This window comes from Pleurodeles waltl, chromosome 9 (assembly GCF_031143425.1).
Source record: "Pleurodeles waltl isolate 20211129_DDA chromosome 9, aPleWal1.hap1.20221129, whole genome shotgun sequence".
Lineage (NCBI taxonomy): Eukaryota > Metazoa > Chordata > Amphibia > Caudata > Salamandridae > Pleurodeles > Pleurodeles waltl.
In genome coordinates this window covers 527,451,184-527,472,142 of record NC_090448.1, presented here as the reverse complement: position 1 = coordinate 527,472,142, position 20,959 = coordinate 527,451,184, and the positions used below count along the sequence as shown (strand labels likewise).

Genomic DNA, 20,959 nt, shown 5'->3' with positions numbered 1-20,959 from the left:
GGCTAGCAAGGCAACAAGCAGGAATCAGGAAACCTACATAGGGGCAATTGCAAAGATCTGGGAAGCCCAATAAGTTCAAGGAACTTGCAATGCTAGTGGCACAGTTGCACTAAATACATGTGCTTTGCAGGAGGCCAATTACTTTCTGGAGACATTCCAGAGCTGAAAGTGTGGAAAAAATGCATCACCGTGACTTGGCTAGTACCTATACCTAACTTTAAAGGAGCACGGTTCAATTGTTTTGAAGCATGCAAGAGACACATATTTTCTTCCTTCACTCCAAGCTTTAGAACAGTCTTGGCTGAGGACCGGTGCCCTGATCCTGGAACCATATGCACCAGTCTCGGTGGTCAAGGTAAACAAGTGATTCAGCCAACTTCCTTCTGCAGCCTCACCTGTCAAACCCCTTTAGCATGCCCTTAGTGGAGCACAGCCATGCAGTTGGAGGCAGGATATGATGAATTTTGCAGGGTTTATCAACACAAAAGGATGATGGACCGAGTGCTGAAACTTTTCAAACACTCACCCCCAGTCACAGATCTGGTTTAATCCGTCGTTCTTTTGCTCACCATGCCGCTCCAGACTGGACCCAGCCATATGCAAATCGGTCTTGACCCTGTTCCCCAGGGGAACAGTCCAGCCCGAACTGCCAGGCCAGGTCCTCCCTGGACCGGAAACAAGCATCCTGGGACCGGTTTTGAGGTATCACCCATCATCAGCCAGGCTTGAATCCATTGACACAGTGAGCAAGGGACCGAGGTCTGGGTGTACCCTGGCTCTTTAGGTCGACTTTAGCAACACAAAAGGATGATGGACGGCATGCTGAAACTTTCCACTCACTCACCCATGATGGATTTAACCCAGATTTGTGACTGGGGGTGAGTGTTTAAAAAGTTTCAGCACACCGTCCATCATCTTGTTGTGTTGCTATATTCTTGCAGGGCTGGCAGACGATCACATTAGAGAAGTGGGTCCTGCAGATAGTCTGCAAGGGGTACACCTTGCCTTTTATTGCTGCTCTGCTACATCTTCCACCATAACTAGAGCAGCTGACAGTAGACCATCTGTCCATTTACAAGAAGTGCAAGCCCTTTTGGCCAAAGGAGCTATTGAAAGCTTAAGTAGGTAGTGATTGTTATTCCTACAACTTTCTGGTGCTCTAGCAGGACAAATGTCTTCTTCCCGTTTTAGATCTGACCCTATCAACGTCTTCCTCTGGAAGGAAAAATGTAAGATGCTCACGCTGGTCCAGGTATGGGATGCCCTTGACCCTGGAGACTGGTTGGCGGTGTTAGATTGTCAGGGCACCTATTCCATATACTATACCCGCCCTGCAGTGCCATTGGCTCTACCTGTGGTTCATGGTGGGGCAGGAGTACTTTCTGTTTGCTGTCTCCCCTTTGGTCTCACCCATGCCCCTCAGGTGATGGTGGAGGTATCAGCACACCTTTGAAGGTCTGGGATGCCAGTCTTCCCCTACCATGACCACTGGCGGTCGAAGGTGGGTTTGCCTCAGGCAGTCGTCAACCACATCAACCTGTTATCTGTGGGGTTCACTATCAACATACAGAAATTACACCTAACTCCTTCTCAGATGCTCTTCTTCACTGAGACATTCTAGGCATAGTTCAATTTCATGCCTTTTCCCTGGAAAGGGGAGCCCAGGGCAGTCAGGCTATAATCCCGATCTTTTAGCCTTGGTCCTGGCCTTCAGTGAGGTTGACTCTGAGACTACTGCAACTGGTGGTCTTTTTCATCCTGCCGGTCAAGCACACCAGGTGGCATATCCAGAGGTGGTTACTGGATAGCGATTGGGTCAGCGGTAGACCCCTTTTCCTACCCTACCCAGAGGTGTCACTGATACATCTCTTCTGGTCTGGGCTGGTTATGTGGTAGAGGTGGAGATCAAAGTCCTCTGGTCTCTTTCAGAGGCCCAGATCTTTATCAGTCTCCTGGAGCTAAGGACAATCCACTTGGCATTGAAAGCCTTCATTCTGTCCATCAGAGGGAGGCTGGTGCAGGTGCTTACGGACAACACCACCGCTGTGGTGTATTAAAACAACCACGGAGGTCTATGTTCCTGGGCACTGTGCCTCTGGAAATGGCTGGACCATCAAAGGATCTTCCAGGTGGTGAACCATCTGGCAGGATTTTTGAATTCTAGGGCAGACAAGCGCAGCGGTCATTGCTTAACAGATCATGAGTGGCAGTTACACCCGGAGGTGGTGCAAGGTCTCTTCTGTGAATGGGTAGAACCTTGACTTGATCTGTTTGCCACTACCAAGAATGTGCAAAGTCAACAGTTATGCATCTTGGAGCTTTCAGTGCATCTCTTGCTAGAATACACATTTCCCCTAGAGTGGAACTCAGGATTCCAGTACGCCTTCCTGCGGATACCAGTCCTGCTTCAAATTTTGAACAAGCTTGAGAATGACTGGGCCTAAGTCATCCTGGTAGCCCTGCATTGGAAAAAGAGAATATGGTATCCAGAACACCTGGGCTTGAGCATCTGTCCTCCAATCAGGCTGCACCTCTGGGAGTACTTTCTGTCAGAACAACTGGGCAGGGTTCTCCACCAGTCCTTCGCAATCTCCACCTTTATGCATGGAGATTGAGTGGCGACAACTGAACAGCTTAGACCTTCCATCAGAGGTGGTTCATGTCATCTTGGCAGCCAGGCGTCCCTTGACAAAAACTTAATATGCCTATTGTTGGAACAAAATTGTGTTTTGGAGCAGCACATGGCAGATTGACAACCCTATCCCCCATCTCACCCGCCCCCTGTCCCTCAAGTTATCTGACATTCTGTTGTTTGTTTTTTCCCTTGCCTAGCAAGGCTTTGCCTTGGGCACAGTTTCTGCTCTTGGGACTTTTTATGGTTTCTCAACCAGTCCTCATTATTTAAGTCACCAGTAGTGATGCATTTATTGAAAGGTCTCCAACACTTGTTTCCTCCCTCTTAAATTGGTCCTCACATAGTTGATGTGCACTCCCTTTGAGCCACATTGCCCTTAGTGGTTTTTCACCCTGCAAGCCTGTGTTCCTTGTCACCATCCCCACAGCACGGTGAGTCAGTGAGCTTCAGGTCCTCTGTGTTAATACTGTGTGCACCACTTTTACCTTAGACAAACTGGTTCTGCCAAAAGTTACCAAAAGTTGAGACGCTGTTCCACGATGACCAAGCCATTACTCTGCCAGTGTTCTATGCTGTGCCTCAGCTCTCTTAAGGAGGAGGACTGATTCTTTGCTTGGATCACAAAAGAGCGATGAGTTTTTAGATCAATTGTGACAAAGACCATCTGGCAGAGGATTAGGATTAGGATTTGTGGGGTTTGCAGGAGCAAAAAAAAGGTAAGGTCGTGCAGAAGATGACCATCTTCTGTTGGATTGTACTCTGATCGAGATCATCTATGCATTGGCCAAAAAGAAGACTACATTCCACCAGGGCCAAAGCTACCAATGCTGTGTTGGCACGGAGAGTTCTGCAGGTGGCTAAGTGAGCATTGCTCCCAACGTTCACAAAGCACTACTGTCTGGGCAGCCAGGTTTGCCGAGAAGGGCATTTGGCCTGCTTGGCCGTAAAGGACTCCTTAGTTTGAGCAAATTCACAGACCCATATCCTAAAAGGTACTGCTCTGTTCAAAAAGTGCGAAATCTGTGGTTAGAAGTCTCTATCGGATATTACTTACCTTTGGCCACGTTCTTTCTCGTGCAGACTCTGTCTAGCCGCAAATTCCCCACGCACCCTCCCTTAGTCTCTGTTCAATGAATTGTGCTCTACACATTAATAAGATCCCAGGTCTAAGAATCTAGACAGTGGTCAAAACCAATTTGCTGCTGTGGCTCTCTGTCTAGGGGTGAGGTCATCCTTGAAAGCAACTGATGTCCGCACACGGGAGTGACATCTTTATAGGAATGGCATGTCCTTACTGCAGTAGAGCCATGTCAGTGCGGAGCCGCACAGTGCCATCTAACAGCAAGGCAGGTACTACTTAAACGTTTCTGGATCCCGTCTAATGCCTGGGAAATATTCAAAAGTTGAGGAGTCTGTGGATAGATAGAGTCTCCACCAGAAAGAGTGTTAGCAATGGTAAGTAACTTTTTTTTTTTTTTAAAGGCTTACCCTAAATGTTTAAAGCTGGTGATACTGAGCTTTATATCAGTTGAAAAAACATGATTTAAGCCCATGGTCTAGCGGAAGCAGAAGCCAAACATTTCCTCATCCTCTTTAAAACTTTTGATATTTAGAAAAAATATTCCCCTTGGAGTTAAAAAAGATAAACCGTCCTCATTCTGTATTATTCGTACTGGTAGGTCATTTTGTTTTAGTTGTGAAGAACAGATCTGGTAAATATCTCCTCTTATAGATCATGTTTGAGATCAGCGAGGTTGAAATGAGCGATTCTACGTTATTAATTATGTGTGTAGTAGCTGTTTGTGAAAGGCAATCAATCCTGGTGTTAACATTGTTCAGTACTACTTGTTTGGTACATTGCGTGGCCAGTTCTGCAAGTGATCTAAAAATGCCCAGCAGGACCCAGCGATCACCACACCAGCATGAAATTACCTAATAGTGACAGAATCAATAGACATAATTGATCAACAGGTGAGAGGCAAGACACGGATCGCAGTACACCTCCTCAACAGGTAATAATTGTTTGTATATAAGAGTTCTCTCCTTCAACGCTTGTGACAATAATTGAGAACGGTTTTACTCTGAAGAGATAATCTTCAAATGCATAACAGCCTGTACTGCAATGCAGAATTCACTGACCCACTATAGTTAGTGATTATCCTTGTTGGTTGTTATACCCATGCTCATGGTTTCTTGTAGCAAACTGAGCACTGCTTAGCACACACTTCTGCTTCCTGGGTAGTTCTTTTGAGGGTACAGACAGAATAGCAAATCGACCTTAAGTTGTGACATGTTTTTCACTTTCATAGTATTTATTTTATCTAACAAAAAAGCTGGTTTAGCAGCACCCAGACAGCAGTAGGCTGAGGCAGTCATTACCACTATATACTCAAAAGCATACTTTTATCTCTGTATTTCAGCCTTAATAATAGCAAATGGTTGTGATGGCAGAGAAAGCAGAGTGTCTGAGGTGAAAGACTTTGTTTTCTGAGAAGCAGGTAGAAGCAGAAATGTTCAAACCTGCCCCACACTGCAGAGTTTGCAATGTCAATTGAACCAAGGTGGCTTTCTTGGATGAGTCGTGGCAGCCCATCCAGATCTGATAACAGCCCATTTAGCCATAGCCCACTAGAAAAGGGCCAGAGTCTAGAACAACCATTCCAGCACTGCAAACCACCTTCATGATGTATGTCTGAATGCTCCCACAACCTCAGTGAAATGTTTGATATCTCATTTGTGCCCATACGTTTGTCTATTTTATGTTATGTCTTTTGTTAGTAGACATCTTTCATAGACATGGACTGATGTTATAATTGATAGGTACCAGATCCGAAAAAAAACTGTATGTATGTATTATCTTGCAGGATTCAGCAGAAAGTGAAAATTCCAAAGATATGTTTGGAGGCAGACTTACCTCAGATATGGTTGTGGAACAACTAGGACATTCAAACTTCAGTGAATTGCATGAGTTAATTTGGACATCATCCATAATCCGGTAAAATACTTTGCAGTTTCCTAACCCCAGTTTGCTATACCCACTTTCAAGTTAACTAAAGATAAGTAAAATATGAAGCCAGGTAAATGTTATAATAGGAAGCCCATGGAGTTTGGTTTTAGGGCCCTGTACTCTGAGAGTCTTCCCCATGTTCCATTCATTTGAAGATTCATTGGGTGATGAAGTGTGCAGTTATTAAGTTTGGTTGTGTGTGAGACATAGTGGGGAGCAAGCTTCAGTATATGTGGACCTCACATCAGTATTCTTGGTATAGAGTGAAACTTGAATGTAATTCTGTTCTCTTTTGGGAACATGTGGATTGATTTGTGGACAGTTTGATATGGTGCCTACAATAGTGGTGAAGGAATATACTGGCAGCTTGGTTTTGGAGACTTTCTAATCTGACTGTGAGTTTCTTGAGAGAATCTTTGAAAATCATGTAATATTCTAGGAATGCCATCAGCCAAGGGTCTTGTCAGCTCAACTTGGTAGCTCATTTGGAGCAGTGGGCGAACTTTTCAAAGCATATAAAGTCACAAATTAGTGCACATAGTCACTGCAATCACTTGATGAGCAAGGCAGAGGTAGAGGTTGAAAAGTATATCAGATTTTTCACTTCCTCACCAGTTAAAAGGAGGGGGGACCAAAGTTCAGTTACCAGGGCAATTGTAATTGCTGTAAAACAGCTCCTCCTTGTGGTTTGGTCAAGAGAAATTTCCGCAATGGGATGAGAGCAGTCGCCACCTGGATGGAAGCCAGCTGCCTCAAACTCAACTTGGACAAGACAGAGATCCTTGTAATCGGCTCCATCCCTTCCACCTGGAACGATTCCTGGTGGCCCACTGCACTGGGAAACGCCTGTGCCCCCAAGGACCATGTACGCAACCTGAGCATCATCCTGGACTCCTCTCAATCCATGACCCGTCAAGTCGATGCCATCTCTTCGTCATGCTTCCAAACCCTCTGACTCCTGCAGAAGATTTTCAAGTGGATTTCCCCGCGCTCTCTTCACTAGCAAACTGGACTATGGCAACGCACTGTATGCCGGCAGCACCAAGAAACTTCAATCAAGACTACAAGACAGAGTGCAGCAGTCAGACTCATCATGGACAACCCCCGACACAGCCACATCTCCTCCCACCTCAGAGACCTACATTGGCTCCCAGTCAACAAGTGCATCACATACAAACCTATCTCAAACATCACCTCGCCTTCTACGTACCCAACAGACATCTCCATTCTTCCCAGCTCGCCCTTGCAGCCATCCCCAAGATCCAGAAAAGCACAGCAGGAGGAAGATCATCGTTCTACCTAGCAGCCTGGACATGGAACACGCTACCTCTCAAGCTCATGCAGAGCGCATCACTAAAGCAGTTCAGGTAGGACCTCAAGACCTGGCTCTTCGACTGAGCAGCATGCCCACAAACAGCTCCTTGAGACCCTGTAGGTGATTGGCGACGCTCTACAAATCCTTGATTGATTGATTGATTGTTTGGTCTGAGTCTTGACTCCATTCATGAATATAAAGTTCTCTTTTATTCAAATGTACATGTGCTTGAAACATGTTGTAATGCTGTTTTTGTTCACCAAACCATTATTCACTTTAGAAATGGAATATCCCTTGAGCCTATTTAAAGTATGTTGTAGTTCATGATGTCATAGGCTGCTGGCAGGCGGAAGAGAATGGGACCTGAATTCTCATTTTCACAAAGGACAGTAGGAGTTCTTTTCTGATAAAGACGAAGGGGACAAATTATTTATTGGCAGGAGGCCCATTTCTCTGCCAGGATGACGGAGTAAATTACTTCAGTGCCCTGAAGAGATGTTTCCCACCCAATTTAGAAATCACTGACAAGCTGGTGGCCATTTCTAAAACATTGCCACGAACCGCCATCACAGTGGATCCTGTCTATGCTTTTTGCAGTTTGGTGTAGGGCTCCGTCAACATGACAATGCCTTGTACCAAACTGTTTTCGTTTTTATTATAAAAAAAGATAATGCCCTCCGTGATATGCAAGTCATCTTCCATAGCATAGGGGGCATTTGTGTTTTTTCAGTCAGTTACTGCCAGGATTTGCCCGGCAGTGACGGAAAGTAAAAAAAAAAAACAAGCTGTAAGTCCACCCATCCTTATTGGGCAGATGGAAATACAGCCAATTCTCCAACAGCCATCGGACTACTGTGTTGGCGGGGTGGGAACTCCTTCACTTCAACATATAAATCAGATGCTAAGGCTACTCCATTCCCCCATAAAGACCTGAAACCCTCTTGATAATCATAGAGGTTGTGGTTCAGTTTGACATATTCTCGGAATTGTCTCATTACCTCCCCTTACACTCAGCTGTAGTTTCTGCCAGAGAGGCTTCTTCTGCTACCTGAATAGTGGTGGGCATAAGGGACTTTGGAACAATTTTCTTCAGCAGGGGGTTGTTGGTCAGGGATGATAAACTTGATTCTAAAGGGCGAGGGGGAAATGTTTTAGACATGATGCTGCTCATGGTGTAGGCTAGGAGCTGTAGTTTTTGTGCAGGATATCTTTCTAGGTTACAGTTATGCTCTATAATTAATTAAAAATAATAATAATGTATTGATAATAATGTTGATAATTCCTAAATCTTTATTGGAATGAAAATGACAAATGTTGAATGTATTAAAAGCAGCAGAATAATAGGTCAATGAGAAATGTAATCGAGTTGTCCCCAAACCACTTTTTTGTTAGTGCTGTTAACATACTGCTTCATGATCATAATTGATCATCCTCCCTGTCAGCAGTTTGCTTGGCCAATGAAAGATTTGGGTGAATCATCATGGCATAAACCACAGCTGACTAGAAAGGGAGGTAATGAGACAACTCCAAGACTATGTCCAATCTAATAAGATCAAACTTTATTCACATGCCTTTTAGCAACCATAAAAGCAACACAATAATACAAATAAATACAGTTCATAGTGCTAACGCGTCCTTTTATGTAAATTTATTATACTTTAGGACTCGTTTTAGGCCAATGAATCTTGTGACCCAGTGGAGAGACACCGTAGGACGAGATAACTGATCAATATGTCAAGCAATATATCAATAATGTCATCAATATTTACCACCACAATGCACTTTACTTTGGTTAAAGACATTAATCAAATTTGTTGACGCAACCATGACCTTTCAGCCATGAATAACCACACCTTTAATAGAATATAATGAATTTTATTCCCTATTGATTACAATCTACGAGCAAAAGAATTAATCTCAATACCAAGAAGCATAATAGCATAGTCATGATATGGCAGCTGTGATAAGATTTCATTAATGCAAGAATCACAAACATCAGAACATAGCACGGCGTAAACATAGATCAGAATACAACAGATATCATATACGCGTTAGTTCAGCATAGTGTAATGTCAGTCGTTTGTCTATTTGCGTCAATCTTAAGTGAACTCCTGTCCTAACCACTGATTAGCATCAGCCTGTTGGGCTTCATGCAAAACAATTTAGAACACCAATTTGGAAAACATCTAACTATGGTCTCTATCAAAACGAGCAGTTGGTACCTAGAAAGGAAAAGCAAATAGACAAATTACAGATTGCATTGTCATAATTACCCTCCAAGGATGAGGTGAGCACACAGGATCAGTCTTCGTCTTCAGGACATCAGTCAAACGCCATCAATCTAAACTCAACTAAAGGCACAGGGGACACTTCCCTCATAAGGAGGAGAAGTGTAAAATGGGCAGTCTATGGATGAGGATGGTTTAATAAGTCTCAAAGTCACCAAACAGAGTGACAGAGTTTCTGGATAAAATCAATAGCATTCCCTACCTAGTTCTCTCAACTCTTCTGTGACATGGGTTTTTATCCCTTTTTCGTAGTACATTCCCCCAAAATTCTATTGGACATTTACTATACCCCACTATCTTTAACCTATCAAATTAAACATTAGGTAAATCCAATTGTCACCCCACAATTATTCATAACACTTTGATTGGTCTTCACAATTGACGTCTTCGGAGGTGGCACGTCCGGGGTTACTTCATACCTTGGCACGTCTTCTCGGGTCAGCAGTTCCATTGTCCATTGGTTTAAACGTCCTTGTACATTACATTAATCTACATTTGTTTCAATTTTGTATACAAAACTTAAACTAAGGCACCAAATATGCGGTTGAGAACGGAATTACAAAGATACATTCATCTTCCAAGTTGAGAAAAAGAACATTTGCAGGGTCATGGCCCTTTGCGAGTCAGCACGCTAGAAAACAGAAAAATGCATTTATTATGAGAGCTGGGCAGCTAAAACCCCACAGCTCACGCTAACTTAAGGCCTATAAGATTTCTCAATATGAATGCAATATCGTAAATGTTAATATAAACTTGATTAACCATAGCATGAACAATTTTACTCATCATTATTAGTTTGCGTATTCATTGGTGGCCACACATCACAATTCAAGTGCACGTTTAAGCAGAACCACTATTGTTTTCTATGTAGCATCATTATGCACTAATATATAAATGTTTCATGTTAATGTAGATTATATAAGCTACGCTCTCAGTCCCTCCTCTGATGACGCTCGTCATCACACAAACCTTTCCCTTTGATCTTTCACTTTTAATTTTTCACTTTACGCATAATGCGCATTTCAACATCTTGTCCCTTATGTGAACTCTCCCAAATCTCATTGAACATTTTCTCTCTTTCACTTTCTTCATTTCTTCTGGTTCTTTTAGTACAATTTTTCTTAATTTTATCATTGATTTTGCATGCCCCCCATAATCCTAATAGACAGGCCAGAACAATCAATAGACCCATTAGTATTTTAGCAAGTACCCCTTTCCAAATGTTGGTAAACCAGCTCCCTACTCTGGCAATTCCCTTTCCAAATTTCTCCCAAACTCCAGGTTCCTTCAAATCATTCAAATCTGCACTATCTCTAGTTAGGTTAGTAAACATACCTCTAATCTTTTTGCTATTGTCCGGAAGGAACGAGCAACAATGACCCTCGTTGAGCATCTTGCAGACCCCTCCACTTTTTGCTAAAAGAATATTTAAGGCAAGGCGATTTTGAAGAGTCATAGCTCTTTCTGCAGCAAGTTCAGTATCCATCAGGAGTATAGCCCCTGTAAAATTTGTCAGCATGTTATCCACAATAGTAGACAACTTTTAAATCTTCATAGAATTCAAGATAACCCCTACTGAAGGGATTATAGCTCCAAATATATCACCAATGACAGCAGCCACTGATTCTCATTTTTGCCTAGCATGTTGTAATTCAGACGTTTTAGGTATCTGTTTTAAGTCATCAATCTGGTAAATCTTTGGGAAAACTATTCCCAAATAACATGTCCCATACCATCCCTTAGGGAGACGGTAATAAGCATTAAGCCCACAGATGTAATAGATCCCAGGGATGGCTGGATCTTGTCCATTCAGCATAAATGTCCACTTACTCTGAAACAAAAACACATGTCTACATTCACTCGTTCCCACAAACAAATTGTCCTGCTCAGATTTTGGCCTATATATACAAAGCCTGCCTACATGTAATGCATCTATAGCTAACTTGCCTTGTGTTTTGATTGCGGTGTAAGCATAATCGTTTGCATATGTGCGTTTCTCTAATCCTTTTTCTAATCTTTCTTTCAATGCTTTGCATCTATCATCAGTGTGATCTAAAAAGCTTTTCTCTACAGGTGATAGTAAGCAAGTCAGATTATTGCGATGGGCATAAGCAGTTCCAAATGTAAACGTCGGCTCAAAGAGTCCTCTAACTATCTTTATATCATGTTCCTTAGCTAATTTATTCAAGAATTCAATCACAGGCACAAAAGAAAACACAACATCCAGATTTGAGTAAAAGTATTGCACATGCTCTTGATTATAGAATCTGGTTAGTGGTAAACTACAGCTAATCCCGTAAATTAAAGGAAGGCTGTGGTAGGTTACCCCTTCTTGCACAGATGAAGGAATCTTAGTGCACACATAACAGTCTTTCGCGTCCATGGTTTCCACATACTCATTTAGCAAGCGATAGAAGACATTAGTAGAAAGTTCCCCTTTTGAATTAGTTCCCTCATGCAAGTGTCTTGCATCCTGCTCAAATCTTTCCCACGGTGTTAGTGTTGTAGTTCCAGGTTTTGAAGTAGCGTTAATAGTCTCAATCACTCCCACAATTATTATTGCACACACAATACCTATTATAATACCTAGCCAACCACACACCTTACTCCCTTTGTTACTACCTCTATTATAAGCCATGTCTGTATAGAATCAGATAGCAGAATAACAATCAACTTGAGGATGATTTAGAACTTTTCTCTTGCTCTTTGCGTGTATTTACAGCGTCTTCACTCACTCCAGGACCCCTTTGTCAAATCAGGTTAGCAGCTTGTCATAATCAGATTTCTCAAAGTCGAATCCGGTTCTAATGTTACGTTCAGTAATTTATAAGTCCCTCGATCAAAACAGAATGCTAAGAATTCTTGTTACCATTCAGATGTTGTAGCATATGCCCATTCAGGACCTGAATATCTTCTGTTTGCGACTCTCTTTCTTTTCAACCTTCGTTCACCTTGCTGTTCTCCTTCACTTAGGTCTTCCACTCGGGATGTATTGGTCTCCTCTATTATTGTTTCATCTGGTATGTTTCTTATTCTTAAGAGTGGTTTCTCTGGCCAGTTATCACCCTTATGCGTCTTCTTTCGATGTGTCTTTTCAGGACGTTGGACAGCACCCTCCTCTTGTGATATGGTGTTTTCACTTGATGGACCTACAGCTGGCTCAGGGGATACTGGCACACTCTGATCTTTTTCTATTATTTCCCCCTCTTCTTCTGAATGTGTACCGGGTTCAAGTTCTAACCCGTATCTGTCTACTTCTGGGAGAACCTCTCCTTGACTTAGTTCTCCTGCTGCCTCTTCTGAGATAGGCTCTCTGTCACCTCTCTCGAACTCATTCACTGTTTGAGGGACGAGGCTGTTCTCAGTGGGCCCTCCTGCAGTCTCAGATCCTTCTTGACTGTTTTCTGGCCCTGAGACTTCTCTTCCTGGAATTGTTGTGCCGGAAACTTCAAGTTCCTCATCAGCAGGACACGTTACCTTCTTTGTGTGACTGGCATGTATCCAATTTGGAACTCCTGCACACTTCACGGCAGTGGTAGTTGTCAAGATTACTTGATACGGCCCTTTCCAGCGTGGCTCCAAACACGACTTTCTCACGTGCTTCTTGACAACCACCCAGTCACCGGCTTGTAGGGTGTGGCCTGGATCTCCAATCGGTGGCAATGTGTTAGCTTGTACCTGGTGAGAAAAGAGTGAATCACATCAGCCAAACCTTTGCAGTAGTCCAACACCATATCATCTGTGATATTCACTAGAGCATTCGCAGGTAGTGCTGGCAACCTCATAGCTCTTCCCATGAGGATCTCATGGGGGGACAGTCCTGTTTTCTTGTCAGGGGTGTTCCTCATTGACATCAGCACTAAGGGCAATGCATCTGGCCATTTCATATTGGTAGCTGGGCACATTTTTGCCATTCTTGATTTCAGAGTACCGTTCATTTGCTCTACTAATCCTGATGCTTCAGGGCGGTAGCTACAATGCAGCTTTTGTTCGATGTCTAGTGCGGCACATAAGAGTTTAATCACCTCATTGTCGAAGTGTCTGCCCCTATCTGACTCTATAGAGACCGGAAATCCGAACCTTGGTATTAGTTCCCTAAGTAGCAGCTTTGCAACTGTGAGACTATCATTTCTACGTGTGGGGTAGGCTTCAATCCAGTTACTGAAAACACATACAATCACCAACACAAACTGCATTTCAATGAAGTCCATTTGCATTTTGCTGAACGGACCACCAGCTCTCTCAATGTGGCTCAAATGTACCACTGTCCCTTTTCCAGCCTTCATCTGTTGACAGATGATGCACCTGTGACAGATAACCTCTGCAGCATGTCTGAATTTTGGGTTAAACCAATCGATTTTAAATGACCTGATCATTGCATCTCTCCCAAGGTGAGCCTGTCCGTGGTATAGCCTGGCAAACTGGGACAGAAGGCTGTTTGGCAAGACTAATTTCCCTTCTTCTGAGACCCACAGATCATCGGCCCTCTGTACGCATTGCATTCTTTGCCAGGATCGTTTTTCCTCTTTGCTAGCACGACCTTGTAATGTTTTTAACTCATCTAGGGTATCGACCACCCTTAATGCAAGGTTCAAACTTGTCGTTTTCAGTTTGCGGTAACAATTCCCACTGTTCCTTGAACGATATACAGTTCAGTGCGCAAAACCTTGCGACTTGATCTGCATAACCGTTTCCCATGGACACAAAGTCTTGTGACTTAACATGAGCATTGCATTTTACCACGGCAATTTCAAGAGGTAACTGAATCGCATGTAACAAATCCTTTATTTGTTCACCATTTTTCACAGGAGAACCAGAAGAGGTCATAAAACCTCTCTGTGACCATAGTTGGCCAAAATCATGTACAATTCCAAATCCATATCTGCTGCCAGTATAGATAGTGACTCTAAAATTCACAGCTGCGTGGCATGCCTTAGTAAGGGCAATTAATTCTGCCACTTGTGCGGAAAACACTCTCTCGAGCCAGGAAGCTTCAATGATACCAGCTATGGTACACACAGCATAACCAGCTCTCAGTGTTCCAACAGAATCTCTTAGACAGGACCCATCGACAAACATGAAACAGTCATTTTCTTTCAACTGTGTGTCCTGAATATCTGGTTGTGGTTTGGTACACAATTCTGTTACCTCAAGACAGTCACGTTTGAATTCTTCCTCATTGTTAATTTCAGTATTTTCAACAGGAAGTAAAGTTGCAGGGTTCAATACAGTACATCGTTTTAGTGAAACATTCGGTGACCCCAGTATGATTGTCTCATATTTAGTAAGACGAGCATTTGTCATGTGCTGGGTCTTGGTTCGAGTCAACAAAATTTCAACTGAATGCGGAACCATTACTGTTAGGGGATATCCCATGACTATGCCTTCACACTGCGTAAGGCTCTGACCAACTGCTGCAACTGCGCACAAACAACTCGGTAAGGCTTCTGCAACGGGGTCCAAGGTAGCTGAAAAATACTCTACAGGGCGATTTGCACCTCCATGGACCTGTGTCAAGACAGACAAAGAACAAGCATCACGTTCATGACAAAACAGTAGAAAAGGCTTCGTATAATCAGGCATACCTAATGCTGCTGCCCTGCACATGCACTCTCTCAATTCCATAAATGACTCAAGCTCTTCTTTGGACAAAGCTATGGTATATGGCTCATCCTTGATCTCTTTGCCTGTCAATTTTATCAAAGGTTTTTGAGATGATCGAGAAGTTGGGTATCCACTGGCGACAGTAGCCCACCAGTCCCAAAAACATCCTGACATCCCTTTTTTGTCGTCGGAGGGTTAATTTGTAATATGGCTGTTATTCTTTCTTTTGATATTCTCCTGGACCCTCTTTCGATTAGATGCCCTAGGTATTTCACCTCTTTTTGACAGTATTGCAGCTTCTTAGGTGACACCTTGTGCCCATTCTTTCCCAAATGATTCAGTAAGGCAATGGTATTTACAGTTGTCCCTTGTTTTGGATGCAATCAGTAGATCATCGATGTACTGCACTAGAGTCGAATTGAAAGGCAGTACCAAGGACTCCAAATCCTTTTTCAATATCTGATTGAAGATGGATGGTGATTCGGAAAACCCTTGAGGAATTCTGCACCAACTGTACACCTTATCCAGGAATTTGAAGCTGAACAAAAATTGGCTGTGCTCATGAAGAGGTATTGAAAAGAAAGCTTGTGACAGGTCTATAACGGTGAACCACTCAGCATCACATGGAACCTGAAACATAATTACTGCTAGATTGGGCACTATGGGGCAACATTTTACCACAATCTCGTTTATCTTTCTCAAATCCTGCACAATTGGGACCTTTCCACAAGGCTTTTTCAAACCCATTATGGGAGAGTTAAATGGACTGCTCAAAACCTCTTTCAGGACTCCCTGTCTCAGAAAATCTGCAATTATCTGTGACACTTCGATAAGGACATCTTGTGCCATATGATATTGTGGCACCTGAGGAAACACCGCATTCGGCTTTACCTGTACTTTAACTGTTTCCACGCCTTTTATTAGCCCTACTTCTTTTCCTGTCAGATCCCACACTTTCTCTGTTACCGTTCCTTGTAACTCGACAGGTAGATCAATCATGGTAAGCATCGGGAACAAGGTAATTAAAGGATAATCCTCATTTGCTGTCCCTGTCTCTTCCTCTGAGAACTGACCTTCGTCTCCTTCATCATCACTATTTGTCTGTACTTCGATACCGTCATTGGAACAGGTGATCGAACATTTTGTCTTGCACAGTAAGTCCCTTCCCAGTAGGAATACTGGACTTGAATCACAGACTACAAACCTATGTAGCCCCTGAAAGTTGCCGATCTCAACCTGTACTGGATCTGTAATCGGGTTTGTCAGATATTGATTTGCTACTCCGACTACCCTTATTCTACGCCCTGAGAGTGGTAATTTTGGAACCTCCGCACTTCTGACTGTAAAGCGCATAGCTCCGGTATCAACCAGGAACGAGACTTTGTAACCAATCACCTTCCCTTCCACATATGGACCCCTCTGATCCACCTCTAAAGATGCTGCAAGCCTGCACTCTTCACTATCTGAGCTATCATCTCACCACTCTTCATTCATGCCATTTTCATCTCGTAATGGGAATTGTTGTACTGCATTATTTTGACTCATTACCTGGCCTGTGACCTGTTGAGGAAGCATCACCTGTTGCTGTCCCATCGGAGCCATTGGTAATTGCTGTCTAGGTACCATGGGAACCTTCTGTTGTACTGGTTGCATTTGCGCTGACTGGAAACGCGGCATTTGCATCTGCTGCATGGGCTGTACCCCTTGCATCTGTACCAGGTTATTTTGAAAATTCGGGTTTTGATGTCTCAATTTTGGGCCTCTCACATTTTGCAATGTACCGACATTAGTGCTTTGCTGAACAACACCATCCTGTACCACATTCGGGCACTCCCGTTTCCAGTGCCCCACGCCCCTGCACGCGTGACATGGTGACATCTTTTTCACCACTTGTACGTCATTTTGAACCACAACGGTATTCAGATTTGGACCGCGATTCACAAACCCTCGACCTCGGCCTCTCGGCTGTGCCTGAAACACACCATTCATTTGCGGTTGCTGCTGTATCATCTGTTGAACTCCATTTCCCTGTATTCCTGCCTGTGCAGCCCTTATCCGCATCACCATCACTTTCTCTTTCAGCTTTTTCTGCTTCAGCTCAATCTCATCACTACAGTATTTCGCATACTGCAACACTTCATCAATCGGCTTCGCTTGCCAACAAATCAAATGATTCTTAATCATCTGGCTAACTTCTGGTCTCAGCCCTTCAACAAATCTAAACACGAGATGGTTCATGTCCTTTGGTTCGATAGTCTCAGTACCACTGTAGTGTTTGAATGCCTTTAACAATCTCTCATAGTAAGCATGTATTGATTCCTTAACCTTTTGTGAGGTCCGGTCAATCTTCTGCCAATCAGTCACCTTCGGCGACACCTTTTGTTTAAAAAACTCAATCACCTTATGATAGTACTTCATCACCTCTTCAGAGGGTGCTCCGGTCACCTTATCCCTTGCCGGCTCCTTCATCGGCCAATCTACCCCTCTCTTGCACTCGAGCCACAAATCAGGCAGAACAATGATCTCAAACAAGGTATTCAAGTCTTCCCAGAGACACTTCGCAAGTTTCACAAACCTGTCTGTTTGCTGATACCACTCGATCGGTTTCTCCCTCAGTCTGGGATAATCATTGGTAAAGGATAGGATGTCTCCTCTGGACCACGGTACATGAACTAAGACACCACCAGCTGTTTCTCTCATGGGTAATATTTTTACCGATTCTGCATCGGGTGAAGTTTTGGCCTGATTTGACCCTGGACTGTCACCCCATTCCTTATCTCTGTTCTTTGCCCATCTGCCTTCCCATTTTTCCAGTGCATCCCAAATTTGCGCACTCTGCAACAATTCTTTTAAATGTGCCTTCATTCCAGCAGACCTCATGTGCTCAAAATCTATAGAATCAAAGTCTAATCTGTAGCTTCTTTTCAAATGTTTAGTGTTTTCAATGTCAATATTGTATTTGTCTGCCAGATTTGCTAATCTCTGATGCACCTTGCCCACTTCTTTGGTAATCTTAGGGCACAGGAATCTCAATTCTGCTTCCGTGTATGACTCCAATCTATTCACTCCCATCATACCTTCCACTAATTCAGCAGCTTCTGCTCCCAATCTTACAAGATTTAGGTACTCATCTTGCCTCTCCTTTTCTGGTTCAACTGTAGTCACTGTAGTCTTTTGTGAAGTATAAGTCTTTTCTAGCCATTCGTTTAGCTGTTGTACTGTGAAACCCTGCAGTGAAATGTTCCCTGCATGCATCATTGGTGACTGTGAGGCGTTCGTACTCATCGTTTGCGGAGTTAAAACCCCTAGCCCTGCTTGACGCATTGCTTCTATGGGTGCTCCCACTGGGCTAAGGTCTATTAAAGACCTTGGTTTTTCAACTGCTTGTTCTCCCGGGGCCATTATCTGGGGGGTTCCTATAGACCCTCCTCTTATCACATCATGGGTCATTACTCCCTGATCGCATACGTCCGTTTTGCCTTGAGCATACAATGGCACTGGTGGACCGACAGTAATTGGCAACGATATGGCGGCAGGTGTCTGACCTGGTCCCAGACTCCGTGGAGCAGTAACTCCATAGGTCTGTTCCAAAGTACCTGGGACAGGCACTAATGGAGGACCAGCTACTGGGTTGTACCCTGGTATCAATTGTGGTTGCGGCTGGGACAGCAATTTCGGAGTTGACTCAATTTGCACTAACTTTGATTTCGTATATATCGGGTCTGGCGGCACTATCAGATTTGTAGTAGTCTCAAGTACTGGTACGTTTGGGTAGATTCTCTGTATCTTTGGTGGAGGTTGCAACTGTATCAGCATGTCTGGTGCAGTGGGTACACTGACACCATTCTGTATCGAAGTCGTATCACTAGTCTGTACCGTATCAGCAACTCCCTTTTCCTGCGTCTGGTTCCCAGGATCCATGCTAGTGCTTGGAGTGCTATCGCTCACTGTATAGGGTGGCGGGCGATCATGTAAGGGCCAAAACTGTCGCTCTGCTACCAGAATTGCTAACGCGTCCTTTTATGTTCATTTATTACATTTTAGGACTCGTTTTAGGCCAATGAATCTTGTGACCCAGTGGAGAGACACTGTAGGACGAGATAACTGATTAATATGTCAAGCAATATATCAATAATGTCATCAATATTTACCACCACAATGCACTTTACTTTGGTTAAAGACATTAATCAAATTTGTCGACGCAACCATGACCTTTCAGCCATGAATAACCACACCTTTAATAGAATTTTATGAATTTTATTCCCTATTGATTACAATCTACAAGCAAAAGAGTTAATCTCAATACCAAGAAGCATAATAGCATAGTCACGATAGGGCAGCTGTGATAAGATTTCATTAATGCAAGAATCACAAACATCAGAACATAGCACAGCGTAAACATTGATCAGAATACAACAGATATCATATGCGCGTTAGTTAAGCATAGTGTAATGTCAGTCGTTTGTCTATTTGTGTCAATCTTAAGTGAACTCCTGTCCTAACCACTGATTAGCATCAGAATGTTGGGCTTCATGCAAAACAATTTAGAACACCAATTTGGAAAACATCTAACTATGGTCTCTATCAAAACGAGCAGTTGGTACCTAGAAAGGAAAAGCAAACAGACAAATTACAGATTGCATTGTCATAATTACCCTCCAAGGATGAGGTCAGCACACAGGATCAGTCTTCGTCTTCAGGACATCAGTCAAACGCCATCAATCTAAACTCAACTAAAGGCACAGGGGACACTTCCCTCATAAGGAGGAGAAGTGTAAAATGGGCAGTCTATGGATGAGGATGGTTTAATAAGTCTCAAAGTCACCAAACAGAGTGACAGAGTTTCTGGATAAAATCAATAGCATTCCCTACCTAGTTCTCCCGACTCTTCTGTGACATGGGTTTTTATCCCTTTTTCGTAGTACATTCCCCCAAAATTCTATTGGACATTTACTATCCTCCACTATCTTTAACCTATCAAATTAAACATTAGGTAAATCCAATTGTCACCCCACAATTATTCATAACACTTTGATTGGTCTTCACAATTGACGTCTTCGGAGGTGGCACGTCTGGGGTTACTTCATACCTTGGCACGTCTTCTCGGGTCAGCAGTTCCATTGTCCATTGGTTTAAACGTCCTTGTACATTACATTAATCTACATTTGTTTCAATTTTGTAAACAAAACTTAAACTAAGGCACTAAATATGCAGTTGAGAACGGAATTACAAAGATACATTCATCTTCCAAGTTGAGAAAAAGAACATTTGCAGGGTCATGGCCCTTTGCGAGTCAGCACTCTAGAAAACAGAAAAATGCATTTAATATGAGAGCTGGGCAGCTAAAAACCCACAGCTCACGCTAACTTAAGGCCTATAAGATTTCTCAATATGAATGCAATATCGTAAATGTTAATATAAACTTGATTAACCATAGCATGAACAATTTTACTCATCATTATTAGTTTGCGTATTCATTGGTGGCCACACATCACAATTCAAGTGCACGTTTAAGCAGAACCACTATTATTATTGTTTTCTATGTAGCATCATTATGCACTAATATATAAATGTTTCATGTTAATGTAGATTATATAAGCTACGCTCTCTCAATAGTATACACAGGTTAAGTATGAACCTAAAAAATAAACCTAAAAATGAATCTAAAAATATGGTAAAATGGTGACAGTAAGAGTAAAATAACATGGTCCTGTGTGGTTGTACCACATGTTTTAAAAAAGACTTGACATGCAGCACAAAATCTTCACTCTTTAATAATAGTAGAAATCCAAAAAAAGTCTGCATTGTCCGATATATTAACAGTACTTTTATTAAGAAAAGGATTAAAAAGAGTTTGGTCAATCTTGCAGAACATTTACAGAAAACATAAAATGAAGCATTGATTGGCCAGATGCATTATCACACTGACATGGCTTAGATTCCAGGTTATTTCTAAAACCTAAAGGGAAGCAGAGCAGATATTTCATAGTGTCAGATACTGGTTCCAGCGACTGTGAGCACACCAAATATAGTCAGTGACACATTCAGAATCGCTCAAATTAAGATAGCCAATTACATTTGTCTTCCCTCCCACATCCCTCAGTCGCTCA

General features: G+C 42.8%; 1 protein-coding gene across 1 annotated transcript in view; it reads left to right on the top strand.

Moving 5' to 3' along the window:
• The window catches only part of LRRC9 (leucine rich repeat containing 9), a 640,455-nt gene that overhangs the window by 434,084 nt on the left and 185,412 nt on the right, over positions 1-20,959 (top strand). Inside the window, exon 24 of the mRNA XM_069207426.1 lies at positions 5,500-5,630. Coding sequence (XP_069063527.1) covers positions 5,500-5,630 — 131 coding nt within the window. The remainder of the gene's footprint in view (positions 1-5,499; positions 5,631-20,959) is intronic.